We start from the raw sequence: 25403 nt of genomic DNA on the forward strand, positions 1-25403 counted from the left end.
CACATGTACAGTTACAATGACAATAGGCCTCGGGCTTGGCTGGGATCAGTAATCGAGAACAAAAAGAATTCATTATCTATAATATAAACATTGGAATGTTCTTACTTAACCCATTATGATTTATTACATCTCGGAATATAAGGACTATTTTGAGTTTCAAAATGATTGTCACCTTCCAATTTGTTGTACTGTTAGTGTTGAATCACCTCTTGATACTCTTTATGTAGGAAACGTCGCACTTTTTAATCATTTAGTCTGCAATCTGTAAAGCAATCTGACACAAATGGAAGAAAAAGTTACTTACCGGAACAGTATACCTTTTGTTTTAGTTTGTTACGATACTAGCGTACGTCAGCAGACTTCATATATGCACGTAACTAAAAATTACGATTACTTGGTAACCATAGTATACATATATATTTATTGTGATACGGATGAATGTGTTTAACAACGGATAGTTTTTATTGCCTTGTTCAACTCTACTTTTGTACATAATAATATTTAGCATCAAACACAACACTAGCGAAGAGGACATAGGAATTTAATATTGTCGCACTTGCCATTAAAGCCCAGGAAAACGTTAGTCCCTGAAAGTAAGTACTAAAATATCATTTCATAACCTGTATATAGCTATTGTTTTGGAACAAATATCACGTAGAAGACATATCAAATAAAGAACACACCGTTGTACTTATTCAAATTACACCATACTGTATAAAAGTGGTTCACAAAAATACACACACACACACACACACACACAGAATATATATATATATATATATATATATATATATATATATATATATATATATATATATATATATATATACACACACACACACTTGTATTTAAAAAAATGTTACACCGGAATGTAACAGTTGGCGCTTTATTGACTAGATAGTAGAATCTATTATAGTATTATAATATTTATATTAATTTTCAAGACAGTGGACACTTTTAAATGATTCCTTTAAATATCGGCAAGTGAGAGATAAAGTTCATACATATCAATTTAATTGTTACAATATCTTCTATATATGTCTTTGATAAACTATTGACAGTTTTGTTATTATTTTGTATGCTTTTAGTGTTTGTAAGCCACACAGTCTAAATGCGCCCATAAAGAAAGTGTATGGTTTCCTTTGTCACACTGAATGAATTTAGCAAATATTTGTTTATTTTAACTAATAAAAGTACATCCTTCACTCTCCCGCAATTTTGTTGGTTGGGGTGAGGTGGGGCAGGCGGTCAATGAACAAACTCAATTTTTAATTACACGAGCATTACATAATCATTAAAGCTTTAAAATGAGTGATTTTGACGGAAAGGTATTATTTAAATATATAACGTTTTGTTTAGCCGGTTTAAGATTGATTTTCATATACTTGTATACATTTTTCAAACAAGAAGGACAAAAGACAAAACACAGTTGTATCATTTATTGAATATCGATATCAACCAACGATACCCACCTTACATTCCGTTCTTGAAAATTTACAGTTGACATAATTACCAAAATGATTTGTTTTTATATACTTCATGATAATTTTTTTGCACCGTGTAGAACATTTTGCAGAGGGGTAAAACAGCCGGGTGTTGCTAAATTTGATTGTACGGTAAATTTCATCAAAGGAGAGTATTTGTCGTGAATCGTAAAGAAGATAGGGTGGGTGTAATTAGGGCTTATTAGAGACATTTAACATTATATATAACATGGTTTACTCCCCCATAGTTATGTTTCATTTTGTCTTATATTAATTACACATGAATAAGTTCAACACGTGCGAAACAAAACCATGACGTCGAGGTTACCATAGTTGCAAAACAATAGCATGGTAATCTAAGTAGTTTTTTAAAAAAATGTTATACCTTTATTATTTACAAAAAGGAAATTTCCTTGTTATGATTTTTGAAAAGAATACACATATGATTCGAGATAAAGAATGGCTGGTATGATCATGCACTAAATAGTTTTGAACCAAGTATTTTAAAAAATAAATATTTATTATTCTTAAATAGTGTATCAAATGTAAGTTAAAAAAGAGAGAAAGATATACAAAATATGTGAGAGTATCACACGACTGCTGTGAAAACGCCAGTCATGATACGATTGCTAATGTTCGATTTTTGAAACATTGTCCGTTCCTCTATTTTGAAATGCTTGTGAAATATTGCCCGTTCCTTACATAGAAATGTTTCTGTACATAAAACTTGGACTTTCTCGCACAGAAAAAATAAAAAAAAAAATAAAAAATAATATTTTATATGAAAAGAATCCTACAGATAACGAGAAGATACTAGCGATTACTTCTTCTAATGTACAAAAACCTTGCCTTGATTATAAATAGAATCCTTTGTAAATATCGTTTGACGGTAAGGAAAAAAATTATTTGAAAATGAAAGAAAATTAAATTTGAAAATAATCCGATGGCAGCAAAAGTCAAACGTAGTCCGAATATTGGTACCAAAAATAGTGACTTCCAAGTAATGGGAAAATAATAAAAATAAAAGTGGTTGTTAGATACATTTCAAAATTACATTGCGGTCAGTTACGAGTTAATCCGATTGATCTGGACCAGTTTTTCCCGTGGCTCCATCCAATCCTAAGATTCCTAACTAATGAAGATCACTGACAAAAAAGCATAATATATAAAACGTATAATTTTGAATTTAATGTAATTTTCAGAACAAGATGTTTCAGAATCTGATAGGATGTTCTTGTGAATCATATTGGTATCTGCATCTTTAAAAAAAAAAAATCCGACTTTTTACATCTTAAGAAGAGAAGTACACTTGTATACAATGCATTTGTGTAATAATTAAAAAAGTGGTACTCTGATATTCTTATTGCCATGCGTGTTTTCTTTTTTCTTTCTTTAGAATTCCAACAACCATGACAACAAAATCTACGTGTGACAGGTTGCTAGTGGGAGCAATGGATTTTGGGACAACATACAGCGGATATGCGCTCTCCTTCAGAGCGAAGCCTCTAAAGATAATCACGAATACCAGCTGGATAGCTGGGTCTAGGTCTCTTTTGTCCCTTAAAGCTCCAACATGTGTACTGGTGACTCCTGAAAAGGAGTTCGATTCATTTGGGTACCAGGCGGAGAACAAATACGTCAGTCTAGCGGAAGATGGCGAGCATTTTGACTGGTATCTTTTCCGGCATTTTAAAATGGTGCTAAACGACTCGGAGGTACGATAAGATCAAACTCTTCCAATCTATATGCATGTATTTGCTATTTAACAGAGAGCAAATAAATGTTTCAACAGAGTTGTAATTGGGGTCCTTTTACGAACACTGACAAAAAGTATTACGAAAATATACGTGAATAGACCATTGAAAATACGACAATGTGCGAATATTGCTTCTTTTTCAAACTGATACAAAACAATCCCCTGTTATACAACCGGTATTTTGAAGTTTTACTTATCCAATATGTGATTTTTTTCTTCTAGTCTAATATTTATCCACCAGACATGCCTAATTTATTTCTTACAATGTTGAAAGTTTCGAAAACGTTTTTAAAAAGATTCAAAGATCGCTAATTGTTTTTTAAGGTTAAATACCTATTCTATTTTAGTAAAAACTTTTATCTGATGACAGGGAAGAATTTCTCCATTAAGCACAACAGTCTGGAGATTTCCACGTTCAAGAAGCCTTTGAAAAGTTTTTTTTTTTTTCTTCTTTTCTTCCCCCATTGATATTATTTTGCTTTTGCTCAAAATATTTAGGTTCATGTGTGTTCCCTCTAATGGTAATCTGGATTTACAATTATGATCAAAGTCAGCTTTCTCAGTGCAAGCTGTCTGGAAAATTCAATGCCATTGGAAAATATGAGCTTGCTCCAAACTTAATTCCCCAGTAAAACAGTAAGATAAATGAAATATGGTATATTTTCATGAAACCGCGTATATGAATATTAGCAAGAGTTATAATGGCAAAAGATAAATGTTGAATGTATAGGTAGAAATTGGGTTGGAATTAGTTAGATTTGCAACTAAACGAGAGAGAGAGAGAGAGAGTGTAATGATTTATTTATACTCACAACTGAAAGATTTGTAAACACTCATTTTATCCATTGACTTAACAATTATCAAATTATTATCCTGTCACCTTGAAACTGGCGACATGCAACGTAATATTTTTTTTATATTAGACTTTTGAGAATGATGCGAGAATTTATTTTGTCCATTTAATTGTTTGCCAAGCACTAAGTATCACGTAAACAACAGATTCTAAACTACGTTTGCGGGTGTTACATTTTCCTAACATCAAACGTGCTTTCACCGAAATCCTGCCGTGTTTACTCGTTAGAGCTTTTATTTCTCCAAAACACCTGTCGAAAAAATCTCATGTATTATGTTATTAACAATTAACACCTATTTACCGCAGGAATCAAAAGAATCTTTGAATAGCCGCTTATTTAGAGTCCACAATCCGTCAAACTGCCTGAGGCTAACTTAGGTCCGGTAACTGATAAGTTAAAATATAAATATTTATTCCTTATTTGTCAAAACTTGCTTTATGTCAAAACTTGCTTTAAATAATACATATTTACATTATCACATCTGCGTGATAAAGCGCGAAACTGACCTTAACAATGGCACCTACAATAGATGATATAAATTGTTGCCAGTTGTATAGAAGACAAATGCGCTACATATAAATGCTAAATAGAGGCGGAGATTGTGGAACATAAAGCATCCGGAACTGAACATAACCCTTTTCCGTAAATTATTTCGCACAGAGCTAATTCCACAGTTAGTTTTATATATTAGACACTGACCACCGACTTCTAAATAAAATTTCTTGTATTTTTTATCTCTCTTTAATAAAAAAAAATATTTAAGTAGCCCGCGGGCAAGTGCCTTTCTAACTCTTGAACTAGCCCGAACCAAAATTTAGCTGATTCCGGGAGTCAGGCAAGTGGATTTGTAGATCCATACTGGGTAATGTTGCTATTTCCTGTTTCTCATCCTTTATTTCATCTCCTACTTTAAAATCACCAAGCTGGTACAGATTACCCACTAATAGTTATAATTGCTAAGAAGGTCAGGAGGAAACAAGAACCACAAAACGATGACGAAGTCAAACGATAACTGGATAAGTCGAACGTGCATTTGGGATGACATAGGTTTCGTTGGTTTCTGATATGACATGTGATACTAGCGAGCATTGCATGCAAATACGTAAAACAAGAATTGACTTTGTATATGAGACCTAATACCTACACTAACTCTTATATACGACGTTCTCTCACATAGCGGCGTCACTAAAGTTGGTTTGTCACACAGTGCTGTAACCCATGGTGTCACCCCCATGGACCTCCTTTCTGCACAAAAATTCAAAACTTTTATAGGCAGTCATTTTGGTTTCACCCCCTTCGATGGTGTCACCAGGTGCGGTGCCTCCCCCCCCCCCTTCCCCTACGCCAGTGACTCCACTGCTCTCACAATCATTCTATGGTCAAATATTTACTTATACATTTTCTGTATCAATATGCTGGAATCATATTGATATGGGCTCGGGACCAGGTAATTCATTTTATTATATACCTATCAATTATTTAATACTAGCCATGTATTTACCGTCATTCCCAGAAGTAGGAAAGCGATAATGACTTTTTTCTTCTTCTGATATCGCTATGACGGTAATCTCGAGGCTGGAACTACTTTTTCCTAGAGGTTTCCTGGTTACATTGGAGCAAGCGTGAATAACTATGCCTCTCACGATACGCCGACAGAAATAATAAAACTGCTAACAGCTTGGCATCGGACAGACAATCTCAGAGACATTCATCTTGTGAAATCTTTCGTGCTGCAAAATCTGACGTCTGCACAATAACTGTACTTCACATACGTGAGTTTGTGCCGCAATGCGTCTAAGAATCGTAGTTTTAAGAGTGATAGTTGAGAAAAATAGTGATTATATTTTCACGCGCTACGTTCATGCGACTGTGATATTCATGCACATCTCAGTTAATTAAAACATAACTCGGTTGTATGATTTAAGATTCAGTTCGCATAAAGGTTAAACTGTTTCGCGATTTCTTTTGTTTTTCGTATAATTAGATGGCTTTTATTATATTATCTCAAATTTATTGTGATATAATAAAAATATCATTTAAATAGTAATTCAGTCATGATTGACAGAACTCCTAGCATCAGTCTGGATCATGGCTCGACTTTTTGCATCGTCATAAACCTGGTGTTTTGACCCTGCGTTATTTGAAAATGGGATTGTACAACGTCGTTACGGAATCAATGACGGTAATTTCCATTTCTTCGTTCTTTTTGCAATGATGGCATGTTTAACACGCACAACCAATACATGATCATGTATTCATTTCAATGTGGTTTCATTACAGGAATTGACACAAGACACAGTCATCGAGGACATAAAAGGGAGATCACTTCCAGCGATATCGATTTTTACAATGGCTATTAGTTACTTGAAGAAACATCTTCTGCAAGCGTTACATGACAGAATTCCCGAAACAAAGCAGAGCGATGTTCATTTTGTGATCACAGTTCCCGCCATCTGGGACGACAAGGCCAAACAGTTTATGAGACAAGCGGCCATAAATGTAAGAATCAAACAGTAAACATGTAAAAAAATGAAGGCTCATTTAGCTTTATAATTTGAATATTCTGTTATCAAATGAATGTTTCAACCCAAAGAGGCCAAACAAACTTATACTATCACATCAGTTTAAGGCAACATCAAGTATGGACTTAAAATAAATGGAAAGTATTGTCTCGCCGACGAAAACACACACACTCACACACACACAAACGCCGCATTGATTCATTGTGATTGCTGTTTAAAAAAATACAAAAAAAAAAACAAAACAAAACAACAAAACAATGAAATATACATTTGTATTTTCTTATTGTTTTATTACAAGGATAAATAGATTGTTGGATAAACTGAATGCTTTGATGTTTTTATTTTTATTTTCGCGTTCTTTCCAGTTTACGTGTTTCTGATATGGTGTCTTTCCTTGGAATTGGTTATTGCGATAGATACATAAAAATTAACATTTTCGGTGGAAATTTGTGCCATTTAAGGTTTGTGATAAAGAATTGAAGCTGTTTCTTTAATAGCATAACATCGTTCCACTTGAGAAATACCCACATTTACATTTTAGGCAGGAATTGAAAACGAGCAGTTATCAATCGCACTTGAACCGGAAGCAGCCTCATTGTGGTGTCAACTAATTGGATCTAGTCGATCTGACCCAGAAGAAGGCGAAGAAGGGTCTGATATTGGAATTGGAGATGCAATAGCGAGTGTGGGAACTCAGTATATGGTGATTGATCTCGGGGGTGGGTATTCAACTGTTTATTATGCTTATTTTTTTACAAAATGTTATAGTAAATTTTACAATGTACTCTCTACTGGCACTTAAAAAGAAACAGCTCCCGATGACGCAGATGACGGCGTGAGTCGATCTTTGATTTGGAGGACAGAAGAGAGCATGAAGGGTACTGCTTTATAATTTTAAAGTGTTTGAAATGGAATCGAAACAGGGACCATGCACGTACAAAGCGAAATCATTGCCACTGAAGTGTTTGTAGATGGTATAATACGATGCGAATTGTGAGACACAATGTGAAATTTATAATAATATCTTATTTCCTCAAATGCGAAGTTTACGAAAGTATTACCTCAGCATTTGTTGTTAATCTCTTGTCAAGACATGTGAAATTATAGGATGAAAAATAGGTCAAAGATTGATTCTTTGCTTTATAAACTTGAGTTTCGCTGTTGGTCACAGGTTCTTCAAGGGACAGACAAGAGGCTAGGTTTGTAGATTGCTTGTGATGCTTCATCGATGATTCATTTGAAGTTGGAATAAATTAAATAGTAAACTGTTCCTTTCATACATTTCAGGCGGCACTGCCGATATAACTGTCCATGAGAAACAAGCTGACGGGACCCTGAAGGAGCTATATCACCCTACTGGAGGGCCCTGGGGCGGGACTGCCGTCGATCGCAATTTCATGGCGTTTCTGAGTGACATTGTGGGAAACGGTACAATAAGACAATTTACAGAAGAACAAATGTCAGATCTACTCGATCTACTCCGAGAGTTCGAGAATAAGAAACGATCTGTAACTTCCAAAGGAAATAAGAGTGCGAGTAGCGATAAAGTTACCATCAAGGTTCCTGTGTCTCTGAAAGAACTGTTCGAGCGGAATGGATCTTCTATAGAAAAGGCTGTGCAGTTATCGAAACATGGCGGACGGGTTACCTGGTTGGGCGATAAGCTACGAGTTGATGCGGACATTGTTCGTCATTTCTTCTATGAACCAATAAATGAGACAATCAAGCATGTGAGACATCTCTTGGCAGAGTCAGAATTACATAACGTGAATACCATATTGTTGATTGGAGGCTTCGCCGAGTGTAGTCTTGTACAAGAGGCATTTAAGAAAAGTTTTTCTAGGAAAAGAATCATAATTCCTGGTGAAAGTGGACTAGTTGTTTTGAAAGGTGCTGTGCTATATGGTCATCGCCCAAAGACAATTACATCCAGGATTGCACGGTGCTCATATGGAGTGAAAGTACACATGAAATTTGATAAGTCGGTACATCCACCCAACAAGAAAGCAATCGCAGCAGATGGAACAACTGTTTGTAGAGACGTCTACAGTAAGTACATAGAGATTGGACAGAGAGTGACCATTGGTCATACAGTCTCGACTATAAGCGAACCAACGAGCGGATCAGACACTGGGCTACATTTCAGTCTGTACACTTCTAGGAGCAAGTCAACGCAGTTCGTTACGGACAAAGGATGTCGGTTGCTAGGTACACTCCAAGTTCCCTTGGCAGTGGGAAATACGGTGGCTGACAAGAGAGTGGAAACATCACTTATATTTGGGGACACAGAACTTATATTGGAAGCGAAACAAGTTAAGACAGGAAAAATGTTTAGAGCTTATTTCCCTTTTGAGTGATCCAACAATCAGAAAAAAGAAAACTTAAGGAACAAAAATCCCTATCAGAACACAAAGCTTTATAAAGAGCGTACTTTTCAAGAATTATGAGTCACTGTTGTGTCAGGAATATAATATATTAAATTAAACATTGCAATTTGGTTCCATAAAAAGCCAGGTTATGAATAATGAACAATTTTTCCAAGCTGCAAAGAGCATATTAATATGTTACCATGCGAACAATAGAGAAAATGAAAGTGGGAAAGAGACATATCGTCCACGTCAATTTATCACTTTTTTTGGTTATTTTTATTTTGCTATTTTTGGACTGATAATTAATTGAGGAACGACATTCGTGTCTAATAAATGTCTTTCAATACGTTGCACTGCGTGCAATATCTTTATTTCATTGCCAACTTATGTCTGGCAAAGTGGAACCTGAGGTCAAACGAAAAAACATGCTAAGCATAATAAGAGAAAACCTTCAAGCATGACAGAGCTAGTTCTATGGACCTGCCCTCACCCCCAAAAATACACGAGCAATCGAACAAAACACACTATACTTCCAATTAATCTTCCACTAAATCGTCGTCATTAGAACTAAATGCACACTGCCAAATGTCTACGATACTATTGTGCTAGAGAAAAATATTTATTATAAATTCGAACTGAGTTATTGATATATACCAGTGTGAGACAAATTGACATCGCCACTTTGGTAATAAAACTGATATCCAGGGTTGTAGAGAGCGATCACGGGCCCTTTGGTAAGAAACACCCGGGCCTCTCCTAGTTCTTGTTCAAACAAAAATTTTCTTTTATAAAATTAAAAAGTGTTGTTCGGCCCCGGGGCCCATTACGGGCACGGGCCTCTAGATATATCCCCGGCTGCTCCCACCTCTTGTCGGCCGCGCTGATATCGCTACTGTTGAGATATAAACTCTGGCAGTGCTTTCTTTTCCCTTTTAGAGTATATATGCCCTCACGTATGGTATATTTTTATTTTTAGACATAATTCGTGTTTCTTCTTCTATATCGTCTTTCTTCCTCCGTCAGGATGAACAAATCTTAAAACATGACAATACGGTACATTTATGTAGACAATGTGAAAGTGACGTAATAATTCCTAAATCAAGCTTCAAACAACAACTAATAGGCTTCAAGTATTAACTTATTCCGCATGAATCGTGCATATTGTCATGTCTTCCGCGTGAATCGTGCATATTGTCATTTCTCCCGCATGAATCGCGCATATTGTCATATCTTCCGCGTGAATCGTGCATATTGTCATGTCTTCCGCGTGAATCGTGCATATTGCCATGTCTTTCTTCATGAATCGTGCATGTTGTCATTGATTAAACGTACATGACCTGCTTCTATTCGATATTTAATGTCACCCTAATATCTTTAAGGATCTAAATTCAGGGTTATAGTTTTATTTTACTGATTTTATATTGACCACCGGAGTCAAAATATCTTAGCACGTTGAAAAACTCGTCCATACGAAAGCCATTGTAATCAGTAAGATTAGCATTCCACTGTCTCGTATTTTGTTGTTGGGTAGACGAGAGGCATTATAAAAAATGTTATAATATTTTTTGAAATACTCATGAAATTTTGCGAGATGAAATAAGAAGTTACTGTCTAACTTAAAATTAAATGTACATTTTACCCAGACTTCGAAAACTAAGCGGAGTCCATGTACTGTTCTGCCTCGAGTTCATACATATAGGTGGCGCTCTCAGACTAGTACTTTTTGCATAGGGGTTTTAATTTTCAAAGAAAACCAATATCCCATATTTTCTTCACAGGTTATCATGACTATTTATAGGAGACCTTGAATATCACAAGGTAGTGTTAAAAGAACCTTTAATTCCATTTATTTTGGTGGATGACTGATGGGTTTAATTTGGGTCATAGCGTATAAAGCTTGGTCTTACTTCAGATGTGCATCTATCAAAAAATTGCTAGCTCCGCTTCGTTAGTTTCACTTTCTGGATTTTAAAGGTAAATTGTTAAAAAATAGTCCAAGCTGATAACCTGTTTTACTTTATATATAGCTGAGTGCTTATAGTATGTACAATTTCCACACCTGCAATATGAAAAGAAATTTCATTCAGAGGTCGTGAAGCAGCAGCATAGAGGTTTGACAACATTCCCTCCAGTGAGCATGTTTTAAATGCCAACAACTTCATCGTACACTTGTCATTCTGTCAGAAGTACAAAATATACTTATGTCAAGCACAACCATAACGTTTACATCTACATATAATTAATTCAAAAGTCTATTTATTGATGGGAATTATTTTGTAGAAAATTATTTCGATATTAAGTAACACAAAAATAAAACTAGCAATGCTTCAAAAGCATCACAGAAAAATTATTTCATGAGAATTTTATACACAATAATACACAAACCTTGCAAACATTTTAAAATTTTTTAAAAATGTGTTTGTGTCATTTTTGGCATTACTCGACAGCAAGCGAGTCTATCGGTGTAAAAGTCTCATACAAGCTTTTATCATGTGTCAGTTAAAACCTTGATAAAATTGCAAAGACATTTTAAATATGCACGTATGTTAAGCAGGCTGTTTCTTGAAATAGCTTCAACATGTCTGAACGTTTGTTATAGATCTTGTCTTAAATAATGGAACATCTCGTGCATTTTTAATGAGTTACGTCTACCACTGCGGGAATAAGTTTGTGTTTGTAACTCGTGCTAATATACTACAGACTGTACTGCAAATCTCATTCGTTCCCTCTAAACATATTTTGGTGCACATTATGGCCTATGTTAATTTAGTTATATATGCCCATTTTTGTATCCGTTAACTTTACATTGTCAAAATCGTGCGGTATTTTTCCATACTACACGGCTTCATACTGCACGACACGTGTGTCTAAAATTAGTATGGTGTATTAGAAACTAGTTTGCAAACAAATCATGTACACTCATGTATTAGATAATTTAGCTTTTGGTTGATTAGGTTTGTTTGTGAATTAACTAAACAAACTGTTTTATCCATTTTTAGGCAGAGATGATAAAGTTAACGATGTGAACGTGTTCACTGAGTCACAAACGAAACTATCAAAGAAGCAAACGAACGAACTTGATATTCGCAATGTCAATAACAAACGTGAGAGACGCATTAATTGAAAAAATACCATTCTGACCATTTAAACAGTTATTTAGTTGAAACATTCGTAAATTTTCACAATTAGAATGGGTCAAGCTATGACCAGTGCTCTCTAGGGTCTATAAAGGTAGCATATAAAAGCATATCAAGGCCAAGGGCTATCGCATATCTATCAGACACGTACCATTTTACAAGTTAGTCAAAGTACTAAATTCAAGACAAAAATACAAGTTATGGTTTTGGTAGGAAACTAAGAGCATCAGAGCCAATTAGTCAAGACGACGAAAAAAGTATTATTTTCAATGGCTAAATTGACTGTCACACAATAGTTGCTTTGCAAATTTCCTCGTTTAACTATTTTGATACAACGTTAGGATAGCAACAGAAGACACTCAGGTCATAGCTGGGATCCTCCAACAGCGAGCATGCAAGTGACAAGGATAAAATACATATCTTCTTGGATTGAAAGTTAATATACTTACACTTACGCATCTTGAATTTCTCAAAATGTGCTTTCTTAGTTAGTTGTGCAAATCCGAATAACGTGGCCCATGTCATTCGTTCCATACACACCACGAAATCGTACTGTAATTTCAACTACATTCCAGCTGAAATCACATTATCCTTTTGCACTCGAAACGAATGTGATATTCCATAATTTAAATTAAAATAATTTATATGTTTGGCACATCATGATTCCAAACAATGAATAGCAACGTAAACATAGGTGTGGTTGATTCAATGTCAGTCAACTGCTCGAATCATATGTACATCATATGGAATTTACTCAGTTATAAAACAAATATCAAGGTCATCACAAGGTCATCACAAGCAAATAGCAAAATTTAGTTGGTATAACAGATAAAATCCTCCATTCATTCCAGACCAAGTGGAAAAGTTGTTCCTATGTCCATTCATTTACAGGATGACTGTAAATTTAAATTTTATGTAGACCAAAACAAACGTTTTGTAAAAACTAATGTCGAGCACGACGAAGTTCAGAGGTCGATGGGCGGTGTTTTGTGCAAATTAATGCTTTGAATCTCGGGTTGTGTATTTATTTTGGAATATATAAATTCATTCACTTTATTTCTTGTAGGATATTCTTTTTATTATTAAACCTTAGGTAGAAAAACATAACGAGTATATAAAAAAAAAGGTTACTGCATTTGTATGCGAAAATATTAACTATTTTTATTCGGATTAATACTGTACTCCCAAGGTCGACAGTATTACTTCGAAAAACTTGTTGATATTTTCTTATACAAAGGCAGTAAGCTATAAATATGGACTACATAAAGGTAATTTGCACGTATTTCACGATTGTGACGAACTATGTTGTTGTATTTCTCCTAGTTGTCGTAAGAATTGTCAATTGTCACTCACTAAGCCATCTGACCATTAAGCCTATGAAATTCTTTAATAGTAGTGGGGGAAAAATATCTGAGTAAAGATGCACCTCACAACAAACAACAACACCCGCCAAACACATACAAATATACGTGTCTGTGCGACTGTGTGTGTACCTTAAATATATACATTTACTGGCGAAATAATTTTCATATTTTTTAATTTCTATATTTTCACCTGTGAAAATATATATCCCTGTATCATCATATGTGAAAACAAAATATATATCCTTGTATCATCACATGTGAAAAGAAAATAATATCTTATCATGCCATGCGATACTTAATTGTGTGTGCCCTACATAAATTATACAAGCAGCAACAAAAACAAATATTTTATGCTCGTGAATAAATAAATGAAAACTGCATTCAATTTCGGGTACAGATATTGATTTTTCCTAAAGAATTTTGACTCGACGCTATTCGCGTCTCTATGAAGTTATTTCCTTTTAGTTCCGTGCCAACAGTGATAAATCTGCAAAATTATGTGAATTTACGAAAAACGGGGTGGGAGTGTTGTTGTGAAGAGTGAGTTTAATCTAAGCAAGTCTGGTATATAATAAAAAGAGAATGTTCTTTCGTGTGTAAGTACCGAATACATTTCATCTTATGCCACCCAAAACGATATATTCTCCACTCGGTAAAATCATGTCACGTTTTTTGGGGTGGGTGGGGGTGTACCACACGATGAAATAGATTCAGTATTGACGTAGGAAAAGAAAATATCCTATACCGTAATTTAAATGTAACAAAAAAAAGCAACAAAAAAACAAAAAACAGGTCTACCTTGCCTAAAAGCACGAGTATCAATAATAAGCAGACAATACTAGATTATACGGTAAGTTCCAAGATAGTTCAAAAGAAATCACGGCTAGAACAAAATGAGAAAATTCAATGTCACTCAAATTACAAAGTTGTGTTTTTATGTTGCGGAATAGTCACATATTACTTAAATATAAAAATAACAAACAGTGCAAGCTTTCTTTATTTACAAATCTATAAATTCACTATTCACACACGGTTTTCTTCTTTGCAAGCAAAATAAAAAAATACACGATAAAATATGTACGTAACACGAATTATCTACCTTTGGCCAAGATCATTAGAAATACATAAAAAGTTTTCACTCTGTTTGGAGTAATGAATAAAATGATTTGAATATACAGAAAGATCGATAAATTCAACTGATATAATTATAAATATGGCCTTTCGAGGAACATTACATACAACCCTCCAAAAGTCGAGCTTATACTTGCATTATCATTACGTCACTTCCTATGTGCGCATAACTTTTTCGGGTCACTTTTACTTGGCTGTTCATGTATTATGAACGAAAAGCTGAAAGACACGACTTTAAAGTCGCTTACTAATAACATTCGGATTTTATAATAAGCTTTACGATTAGTAAGATTCTTCCGGAAGTTTTTCCAGTATTCGTTCGCGAATCTAAACTAACTGTCTAATCAAGGTTTCTGCTTCAACAAGCAGTAGAGTTTCTACTAATTCTTAGGTCCCACAAAATCATTTCCTTTTGCATAATTGCACTGGAACTCTTCTCTTGTCTTACCCTTAGTATAACTGTACCGGATCTTATTCAGACGGAAAGACAATAATCATATTTTTCAGTATTTTCCTTGCATTTAATATAACGTGACTGAATCGCACCCTTGGACATGTACTACTGGGTAGGCACATGTTTGGAAAGCTTTTATGTTGAAAAGAACACGTGTGCGTGTGTGTGTGTGTGTGTTTCAAAAGCTTTCCAATCAGTTCTTGTACAGCCTATATTTTCTAATTTTGTAAAAGAAAAAAGAAAAACCCAATATCTCTACAACTCAGACAATATCATTTGGTGCCTAAGGTACACACAATTCACACCATTTCATGAAACTGGCGTTTGTCCATGATATAAACGGCAGTGTTTAACGTACAAGGGAAATTCTGTTGTTCACAGAGGTTTACATTTGGAAACATTTTCAAATTAAGTACGTCGTAAATAATTTTAGTCAGCAGTGCGTATATTGGTCGTAAGCAACAGTAATCAGTACTTTGCACGCGAAACAGTTCTTGGCCTTGCGGTCATGAAGACTAAATAACACCTTACGTAGCGCTACGAATTATTAGTAAGACTAAATAACACCTTACGTAGCGCTACGAATTATTAGTAAGACTAAATAACACTTTACGTAGCGCTACGAATTATTAGTAAGACTAAATAACACCTTACGTAGCGCTACGAATTATTAGTAAGACTAAATAACACCTTACGTAGCGCTACGAATTATTAGTAAGACTAAATAACACCTTACGTAGCGCTACGAATTATTAGTAAGACTAAATAACACCTTACGTAGCGCTACGAATTATTAGTAAGACTAAATAACACCTTACGTAGCGCTACGAATTATTAGTAAGACTAAATAACACTTTACGTAGCGCTACGAATTATTAGTAAGACTAAATAACACCTTACGTAGCGCTACAAATTATTAGTAAGACTAAATAACACCTTACGTAGCGCTACGAATTATTAGTAAGACTAAATAACACCTTACGTAGCGCTACAAATTATTAGTAAGACTAAATAACACTTTACGTAGCGCTACGAATTATTAGTAAGACTAAATAACACCTTACGAATTATTAGTAGGACTAAATAACACTTTACGAATTATTAGTATGTTTATGGGGAATCTCTTTTGCGGAAAATGTATTTACATGAGCTAAAATTGGCAATTTGATATTGTATTTACGTGATCACGCATTGAGATAGCATTAACCTGTTGCATTGTGATTATTTTGTTATGAAGACAAACGAAGATGCAACAAGCTTTACATTTTCATACACATTGCGCACAGCGCACAATGCACGTGGCAAACATCGCTATTCAGTGTAATGGGATCCGCCATGTTAGTTTTCTTCCAGTCTGCCAGGCCCCTTGGCTGACGGCCATATTACACGCATACCTGTAACACTATGGCTATCAGCATACCTGTTACACTATGGCTATCAAACCATTGAAGAGAATTCCGAAACATTTATATCATACATATTATAAATGACTTATTTGCTTGTTCACATTTTCATTATTTTTCCGCTTTTCTTTCACCGCAAGTAGTTCTCTAAATATTAATCCGCCAAAGCTAAAATCTTCGGTTCCTTATATCCGTCTAAAGATAATGAAAAGTACTTGCTATTCGCAACTTATCTTATATACATATTATATGTATCCATAAATGGGATATATATTGAATTTGCTTGCAAGTACTAGAACTATTGTAGTATGAGGTATGCATTTCCGCTAGTGTGTGGTAAGACACTTCTCGCAAAGCAAGAGTGTGCATACTTAGAAAATGGAACTTCTTTCAGTTTTTTTGATGTTGCGATTGTCACTGATCATGAATGTTACACTAAGTATATTACACCCTGCTTAGTAACGGTGAATTTGACTGGTATACAAGTATCCATGTGCTTTTATGCAGTGGATTCTACGGTGTGTCAAATAGGACACAACTATGGAAAGAGTTGACACTTATTTGTACAATTAGTTAGATACACATATTAGTGGCGATTGAGTGACTTTGTCTGTTTTTATGATAAATAGTTATTTATGTTGATATGTATGACCTTTGAACACCGGGTAAATTAGTTTTTAATGTTGTACAGTGTAGTCATTTGCACAGACATGTGGTGCTTTAGAAAACAGGATACAAGGTGGCGGATTAATGTGGCTGGTGGTCTACATAAAGGGGATATATCAGATCAAATATTTACATTTTGTACACTTTGCCTTGAACCTTGGTTAGAGATATAAACCTAAGATTCATTAATTAATAAAGTGTAGAAAATTGAATTACTAGTTGTAGTAGATTAGTTAAACTAATGGTCGACACAAGCCTTATGGCCTTTTGTTTCAGGAACTACTGTCAAGGTTGTTCAGGCCTGACTAGAAGTCATTTTATTTGCATACAGTATGTACAGAAAAACTGATAATTTTCACTTTCTCAAAGTTTTATACAAATCCACATCTTCTTGTCACTGACTAGATTGTAAGAGTCATTGGCATTTCAGTGTTACTACATCGAGACTCGATACTGCTGTATACTGCATCAAATTCTGTGGTCAAAAAGCATGGAATTTTTTATTGTAAGTTATTCTTTCACACGCCCACTGTTAAATGCTGTAGAATATTTAACTGAAAGAAATAGTACATCGCTGTTACCATAATTGTTTTAGCCATTTCTTCATAATTTGAGTACCATCCCTCACCCACCTGTATTAAACTGTGCATTACCAGTAGTCTTTACAAATGGCGATATGCTAGAAAGTTTATATACAGACAAATGAGTGTTGAATATGTCTTAGAGAACGTACGATATTTGAAACAGATTTTTAAAAATTGTACAACAAGGCGAAAGAAAATCCATACAAATGCTCTTTGATGGGTATTAATTAAAATTACGCAGAGACTTGTCTTATAATTATTTTCTCTTTTAGTTGCATGCTTTTATTGGCATAACTTTGGTCTGGTTAGTTTTTGGACTCGTTTCTGTTATAATACACATATTGTTTTTACCAAAGGGTGACGAAATCAAAAACATACTTTCCAAGATACAGTTTTACATTTCTTGCGTATGTATCCATGTAGAAGATCTGACAAGAATGTTCATTTTATATGAAATTTATAAAAGAAGATGGATTATTAAATTTTTTAGCAAGATTTGGAAAGCACATTATTGCTGTGTGTGCGGGATGTGGGCTCTCCAATTAGCAATATGTTACTTGGAACAATTACTAGTAACTTATTTATCCAAGTGGGCTTTCAGATTTTGTAAATATGTTGTTTCTGCTTTTTCTGTTTCTATATTTTAATTATAGTGATGAAATATTAAAATTAAATAGCGGAAAAAAAAGAAATAAATTTTGGATTAATATTTTCTGCAGTGATGAAACAAAAGTATCTCATTTGGATAACATGATCTCTGAACAATTCAGTCAAAAGATGTAATCAGTTTTCCGAGAAGTCACATGGAGTATGAAGTAACCAATAAAACATCTTTGGTATGTCACATGGGGTATGAAGTAACCAATAAAACATCTTTGGTATGTCACATGGGGTATGAAGTAACCAATAAAACATCTTTAGTATGGCACATGGGGTATGAAATAAACAAAAATTAATCTTTGATAAGCCACATGGGGTATGAAGTAATCAATACATAATCTTTGATAAGTCACACGGGGTATGAAGTAACTAATACATACTTTTTGATAAGTCACATGGGATATGAAGTAACCAATATATAATCTTTGATACGTCACATGGGGTATGAAGTAACCCGAAAATAATCTTTGGTAAGTCACATGGGATATGAACTAACCAATAAATATTCAAGGATACAATTATTAAAAATTGTTTACGAATCTTCATTCTCTTTACACATGATAAGAAAGGATAATAAGTACATGCCTACAAATTCAAACAATGAATGTTACTTTAGCTTAGATCAAACCAAAACTGTGCTCAGGTACTAGAGGACGAGTTATGGAAATAATTAAAAAGTATAAACCACAAAGTGTGACATACGGGTACTAAAGGACGAGTTACGGAAATGATTAAAAGTATAAACCACAAAGTGTGACATACGGGTACTAGAGGACGAGTTATGGAAATTATTAAAAGTATTAAAAACATAATATGCCATATTACCCATATATTTATCTATTACCCATAGATAAAGAAGATGAGTTATGGAGATGATTCATAGTATTAGCCACATAGTGTCGTCATACAGGTAAGAGACTAGAGAAATAGTTATGGAAATGATTAATGATATTAACCACACAGTGTGACATGAAGGTAATATACTAGAGGAATAGTTATGGAAATGATTAATAGTATTAACCATATACTGTGACAGTGTGAGATACGGGTACTGGATGATGAGTTATGGAAACGATTAATAGTATTAACGACATGCAAAATGATTAATGGTATTAACCACATGGAAATGATTAATGGTATTGACCACACGGAAATGATTAATGGTATTAACCACATGGAAATGATTAATGGTATTAACCACATGGAAATGATTAATGGTATTGACCACATGGAAATGATTAATGGTATTAACCACATGCAAAATGATTAATGGTATTAACCACATGCAAAATGGTTAATGGTATTAACCACATGGAAATGATTAATGGTATTAACCACATGGAAATGATTAATAGTATTAACCACATGCAAAATGATTAATGGTATTAACCACATGGAAATGATCAATGGTATTAACCACATGGAAAATGATTAATGGTATTAACCACATCGAAATGATTAATGGTGTTAACCACATGCAAACGATTAATAGTATCAACCACATGCAAAATGATTAATGGCATTAACCAGATGGAAATGATTAATAGTATTAACCAGATGGAAATGATTAATTTTATTAACCACATGCAAAATGATTAATACTATTAACCACATGGAAATGATTAATGGTATTAACCACATGGAAATGATTAATAGTATGAACCACATGGAAACGATTAATAGTATTAACCACATGCAAAATGATTAATAGTATTAACCACATGGAAATGATTAATTTTATTAACCACATGCAAAACGATTAATACTATTAACCACATGGAAATGATTAATAGTATCAACCACATAGAAATGATTAATTTTATTAACCACATGCAAAATGATTAATACTATTAACCACATGGAAATGATTAATGGTATTAACCACATGGAAATGATTAATAGTATTAACCACATGGAAATGATTAATTTTATTAACCACATGCAAAATGATTAATACTATTAACCACATGGACATGATTAATGGTATTAACCACATGGAAATGATTAATAGTATGAACCACATGGAAACGATTAATAGTATTAACCACATGCAAACGATTAATAGTATCAACCACATGCAAAATGATTAATGGCATTAACCACATGCAAACGATTAATAGTATTAACCACATGGAAATGATTAATACTATTAACCACTTGGAAATGATTAATACTATTAACCACTTGGAAATGATTAATACTATTAACCACATGGAAACACTTAATAGTTTTAACCATATATTGTGACAGTGTGACATACGGGTACTAGAGGATGAGTTATGGAAACGATTAATAGTATTAACGACATGCAAAATGATTAATAGTATTAACCACATGGAAATGGTTAATAGTATTAACCACATGGAAACGATTTATAGTATTAACCACATGGAAATGATTAATGGTATTAACCAGATGCAAACGATTAATAGTATTAACCACATGCAAAATGATTAATAGTATTAACCACATGGAAACGATTTATAGTATTAACCACATGGAAATGATTAATAGTATTAACCACATGGAAATGATTAATATTATCAACCAAATGGAAATGATTAATACTATTAACCAAAGGGAAATGAGTAATAGTATTAACCACATGCAAAATGATTAATAGTATTAACCACATGGAAATGATTAATAGTATTAACCACATGCAAACGATTAATAGTATTAACCACATGCAAAATGATTAATATTATCAACCAAATGGAAATGATTTATAGTATTAACCACATGCAAACGATTAATAGTATTAAGCACATGCAAATTATGATTAATACTATTAACCACATGGAAACGATTTATAGCATTAACCACATGGAAATGATTAATAGTATTAACCACTTGGAAATGATTAATGGTATTAACCATATGCAAACGACTAATAGTATTAACCACATGCAAAATGGTTAATGGTATTAACCACATGGAAATAATTAATAGTATTAACGACATGCAAAATGATTAATAGTCTTAACCACATGGAAATGATTAATAGTATTAACCACATGGTAATGATTAATAGTATTAACCACATGGAAATGATTAATGGTATTGACCATATGCAAACGATTAATAGTATTAGCAACATGCAAAATGGTTAATGGTATTAACCACATGGAAATAATTAATAGCATTAACAACATGCAAAATGATTAGTAGTGTTAACCACATGGAAATGATTAATAGTATTAACCACATGGAAACGATTAATAGTATCAACCAAATGGAAATGATAAATTTTATTAACCACATGGAAATGATTAATAGTATTAACCACTTGGAAATGATTAATGGTATTAACCACATGGAAATGATTAATAGTATTAACCACATGGAAATGATTAATAGTATCAACCAAATGGAAATGATAAATTTTATTAACCACATGGAAATGATTAATAGTATTAACCACTTGGAAATGATTAATGGTATTAACCACATGCAAACGATTAATAGTATTAACCACATGTAAAATGATTAATAGTATTAACCACATGGAAACGATTAATAGTATTAACCACATGGAAACGATTTATAGTATTAACCACATGCAAAATGATTAATATTATCAACCAAATGGAAATGATGAATACTATTAACCACAGGGAAATGAGTAATAGTATTAACCACATGCAAATGATTAATAGTATTAACCATATATTGTGACAGTGTGACATACGGGTACTAGAGGATGAGTTATGGAAACGATTAATAGTATTAACGACATGCAAAATGATTAACAGTATTAACCACATGGAAATGATTAATAGTATCAACCACATGGAAACGATTTATAGTATTAACCACATGGAAATGATTAATGGCATTAATCACATGCAAATGATTAATAGCATTAACCACATGCAAAATGATTAATAGTATTAACCACATGGAAATGATTAATAGTATTAACCACATGGAAACGATTTATACTATTAACCACATGGAAACGATTAATAGTATTAACCACATGCAAAATGATTAATATTATCAACCAAATGGAAATGATTAATAGTATTAACCACATGGAAATGATTTATAGTAGTAACCACATGGAAATGATTAATAGTATTAACCATATATTGTGACAGTGTGACATATGGGTACTAGAGGATGAGTTATGGAAACGATTAATAGTATTAACGACATGCAAAATGATTAATAGTATTAACCACATGGAAACGATTTATAGTATTAACCACATGGAAATGATTAATGGTATTAACCACATGCAAACGATTAATAGTATTAACCACATGCAAAATGATTAATAGTATTAACCACATGGAAACGATTTATGGTATTATCCACATGGAAACGATTTATAGTATTAACAACATGGAAATGATTAATAGTATTAACCACATGCAAACGATTAATAGTATTAACCACATGCAAAATTATTAATAGTATCAACCAAATGGAAATGATTAATAATATTAACCACATGCAAACGATTAATAGCATTAACCACATGCAAAATGGTTAACAGTATTAACCACATGGAAATGATTAATATTATTAACCACATGGAAATGATTAATGGTATTAACCACATGCAAACGATGAATAGTATTAACCACATGCAAAATGGTTAATGGTATTAACCACATGGAAATGATTAATAGTATTAACCACATGGAAATGATTAATAGTATCAACCAAATGGAAACGATTAATGGTATTAACCACATGGAAATGATTAATGGTATGAACCACATGCAAACGATTAATAGTATTAACCACATGCAAAATGGTTAATAGTATTAACCACATGGAAATGATTAATATTATTAACCACATGGAAATGATTAATGGTATTAACCACATGCAAACGATTAATAGCATTAACCACATGCAAAATGGTTAATGGTATTAACCACATGGAAATGATTAATAGTATTAACCACATGGAAATGATTAATAGTATCAACCAAATGGAAACGATTAATGGTATTAACCACATGGAAATGATTAATGGTGTTAACCACATGCAAACGATTAATAGTATTAACCACAGGCAAAATGGTTAATGGTATTAACCACATGGAAATGATTAATAGTATTAACCACACGGAAATGATTAATAGTATCAACCAAATGGAAATGATAAATTTTATTAACCACATGGAAATGATTAATAGTATTAACCACTTGGAAATGATTAATGGTATTAACCACATGGAAACGATTAATGGCATTAACCACATGCAAACGATTAATAGTATTAACCACATGCAAAATGATTGATAGTATTAACCACATGGAAACGATTAATAGTATTAACCACATGCAAAATGATCAATATTATCAACCAAATGGAAATGATTAATATTATTAACCAAAGGGAAATGATTAATAGTTTTAACCATATATTGTGACAGTGTGACATACGGGTACTAGAGGATGAGTTATGGAAACGATTAATAGTATTAACGACATGCAAAATGATTAATAGTATTAACCACATGGAAATGGTTAATAGTATTAACCACATGGAAACGATTTATAGTATTAACCACATGGAAATGATTAATGGTATTAACCAGATGCAAACGATTAATAGTATTAACCACATGCAAAATGATTAATAGTATTAACCACATGGAAACGATTTATAGTATTAACCACATGGAAATGATTAATAGTATCAACCACATGGAAATGATTAATATTATCAACCAAATGGAAATGATTAATACTATTAACCAAAGGGAAATGAGTAATAGTATTAACCACATGCAAAATGATTAATAGTATTAACCACATGGAAATGATTAATAGTATTAACCACATGCAAACGATTAATAGTATTAACCACATGCAAAATGATTAATATTATCAACCAAATGGAAATGATTTATAGTATTAACCACATGCAAACGATTAATAGTATTAAGCACATGCAAATTATGATTAATACTATTAACCACATGGAAACGATTTATAGCATTAACCACATGGAAATGATTAATAGTATTAACCACATGGAAATGATTAATACTATTAACCAAAGGGAAATGAGTAATAGTATTAACCACATGCAAAATGATTAATAGTATTAACCACATGGAAATGATTAATAGTATTAACCACATGCAAACGATTAATAGTATTAACCACATGCAAAATGATTAATAGTATTAACCACATGGAAACGATTTATAGTATTAACCACATGCAAACGATTAATAGTATTAACCACATGCAAATTATGATTAATACTATTAACCACATGGAAACGATTTATAGTATTAACCACATGGAAATGATTAATGGTATTAACCATATGCAAACGATTAATAGTATTAACCACATGCAAAATGATTAATGGTATTAACCACATGGAAATGATTAATAGTATTAACCACATGGAAACGATTAATAGTATTAACCACATGGAAATGATTAATGGTATTAACCACATGCAAAATAATTAATAGTATTAACCATATGGAAATGATTAATACTATTAACCACATAACCACCGATAGTAGAGGATGAGTTATGGAAATGATTAATAGTGTACACAGGAACATGAACATTGCCACTGAGATGGAAAAGTAACTAAAAACATTTAAAAACGTTTTTAAACAAGCATCGTCTTGCAAGAATAAAGGAAATGATTAAGAGTATTAACCACACAGTGTGACATGCAGAAATGAGTAACAGTATTAACTACACAGTGTGACATGCATAAATGATTAACAGTATTAACCACACAGTGAGACATGCATAAATGAATAACAGTATTAACCACACAGTGTGACATGCATAAATGAATAACAGTATTAACCACACAGTGAGACATGCAGAAATGATTAACAGTATTAACCACACAGTGAGACATGCAGAAATGATTAATAGTTTTAACCACACTGTGTGACGTGAAGGTATTAGATTAGGGGATGGTTTCTGGAAATGATTAATAATATTAACCTCACAGTGTTACAGGTACAGGAGTACGAGTTATAGAAATAAACATTAATAGAATTAACCACACAGTG

General features: G+C 33.0%; 1 protein-coding gene across 1 annotated transcript; it reads left to right on the forward strand.

Moving 5' to 3' along the window:
- Window positions 1–268: 268 nt before the first annotated feature.
- On the forward strand, window positions 269–9332 carry LOC149800253 (heat shock 70 kDa protein 12A-like). Its single transcript, XM_089957209.1, has 5 exons — window positions 269–593; window positions 2881–3199; window positions 6375–6593; window positions 7158–7335; window positions 7904–9332. The coding sequence occupies exons 2-5, from the start codon at window positions 2894–2896 to the stop codon at window positions 8971–8973; spliced, it is 1773 nt and encodes a 590-aa protein (XP_089813335.1). The 5' UTR covers window positions 269–593; window positions 2881–2893; the 3' UTR covers window positions 8974–9332.
- The last annotated feature ends 16071 nt before the right edge of the window (window positions 9333–25403 follow it).

The sequence above is a fragment of the Sinohyriopsis cumingii genome, chromosome 5 (genome assembly GCF_028554795.1).
Source record: "Sinohyriopsis cumingii isolate HCF-2022 chromosome 5, ASM2855479v2, whole genome shotgun sequence".
Classification (NCBI taxonomy): Eukaryota; Metazoa; Mollusca; class Bivalvia; order Unionida; family Unionidae; genus Sinohyriopsis; species Sinohyriopsis cumingii.

Bases quoted from the DNA above. Each gene is read 5' to 3' on its own strand.
- LOC149800253 (XM_089957209.1), top strand. From the start codon at position 2,894: ATGACAACAAAATCTACGTGTGACAGGTTGCTAGTGGGAGCAATGGAT. The intron at 3,200-6,374 runs GTACGATAAGAT...GTTTCATTACAG, and splicing joins TGGTGCTAAACGACTCGGAG to GAATTGACACAAGACACAGT. The intron at 6,594-7,157 runs GTAAGAATCAAA...TTTACATTTTAG, and splicing joins TGAGACAAGCGGCCATAAAT to GCAGGAATTGAAAACGAGCA.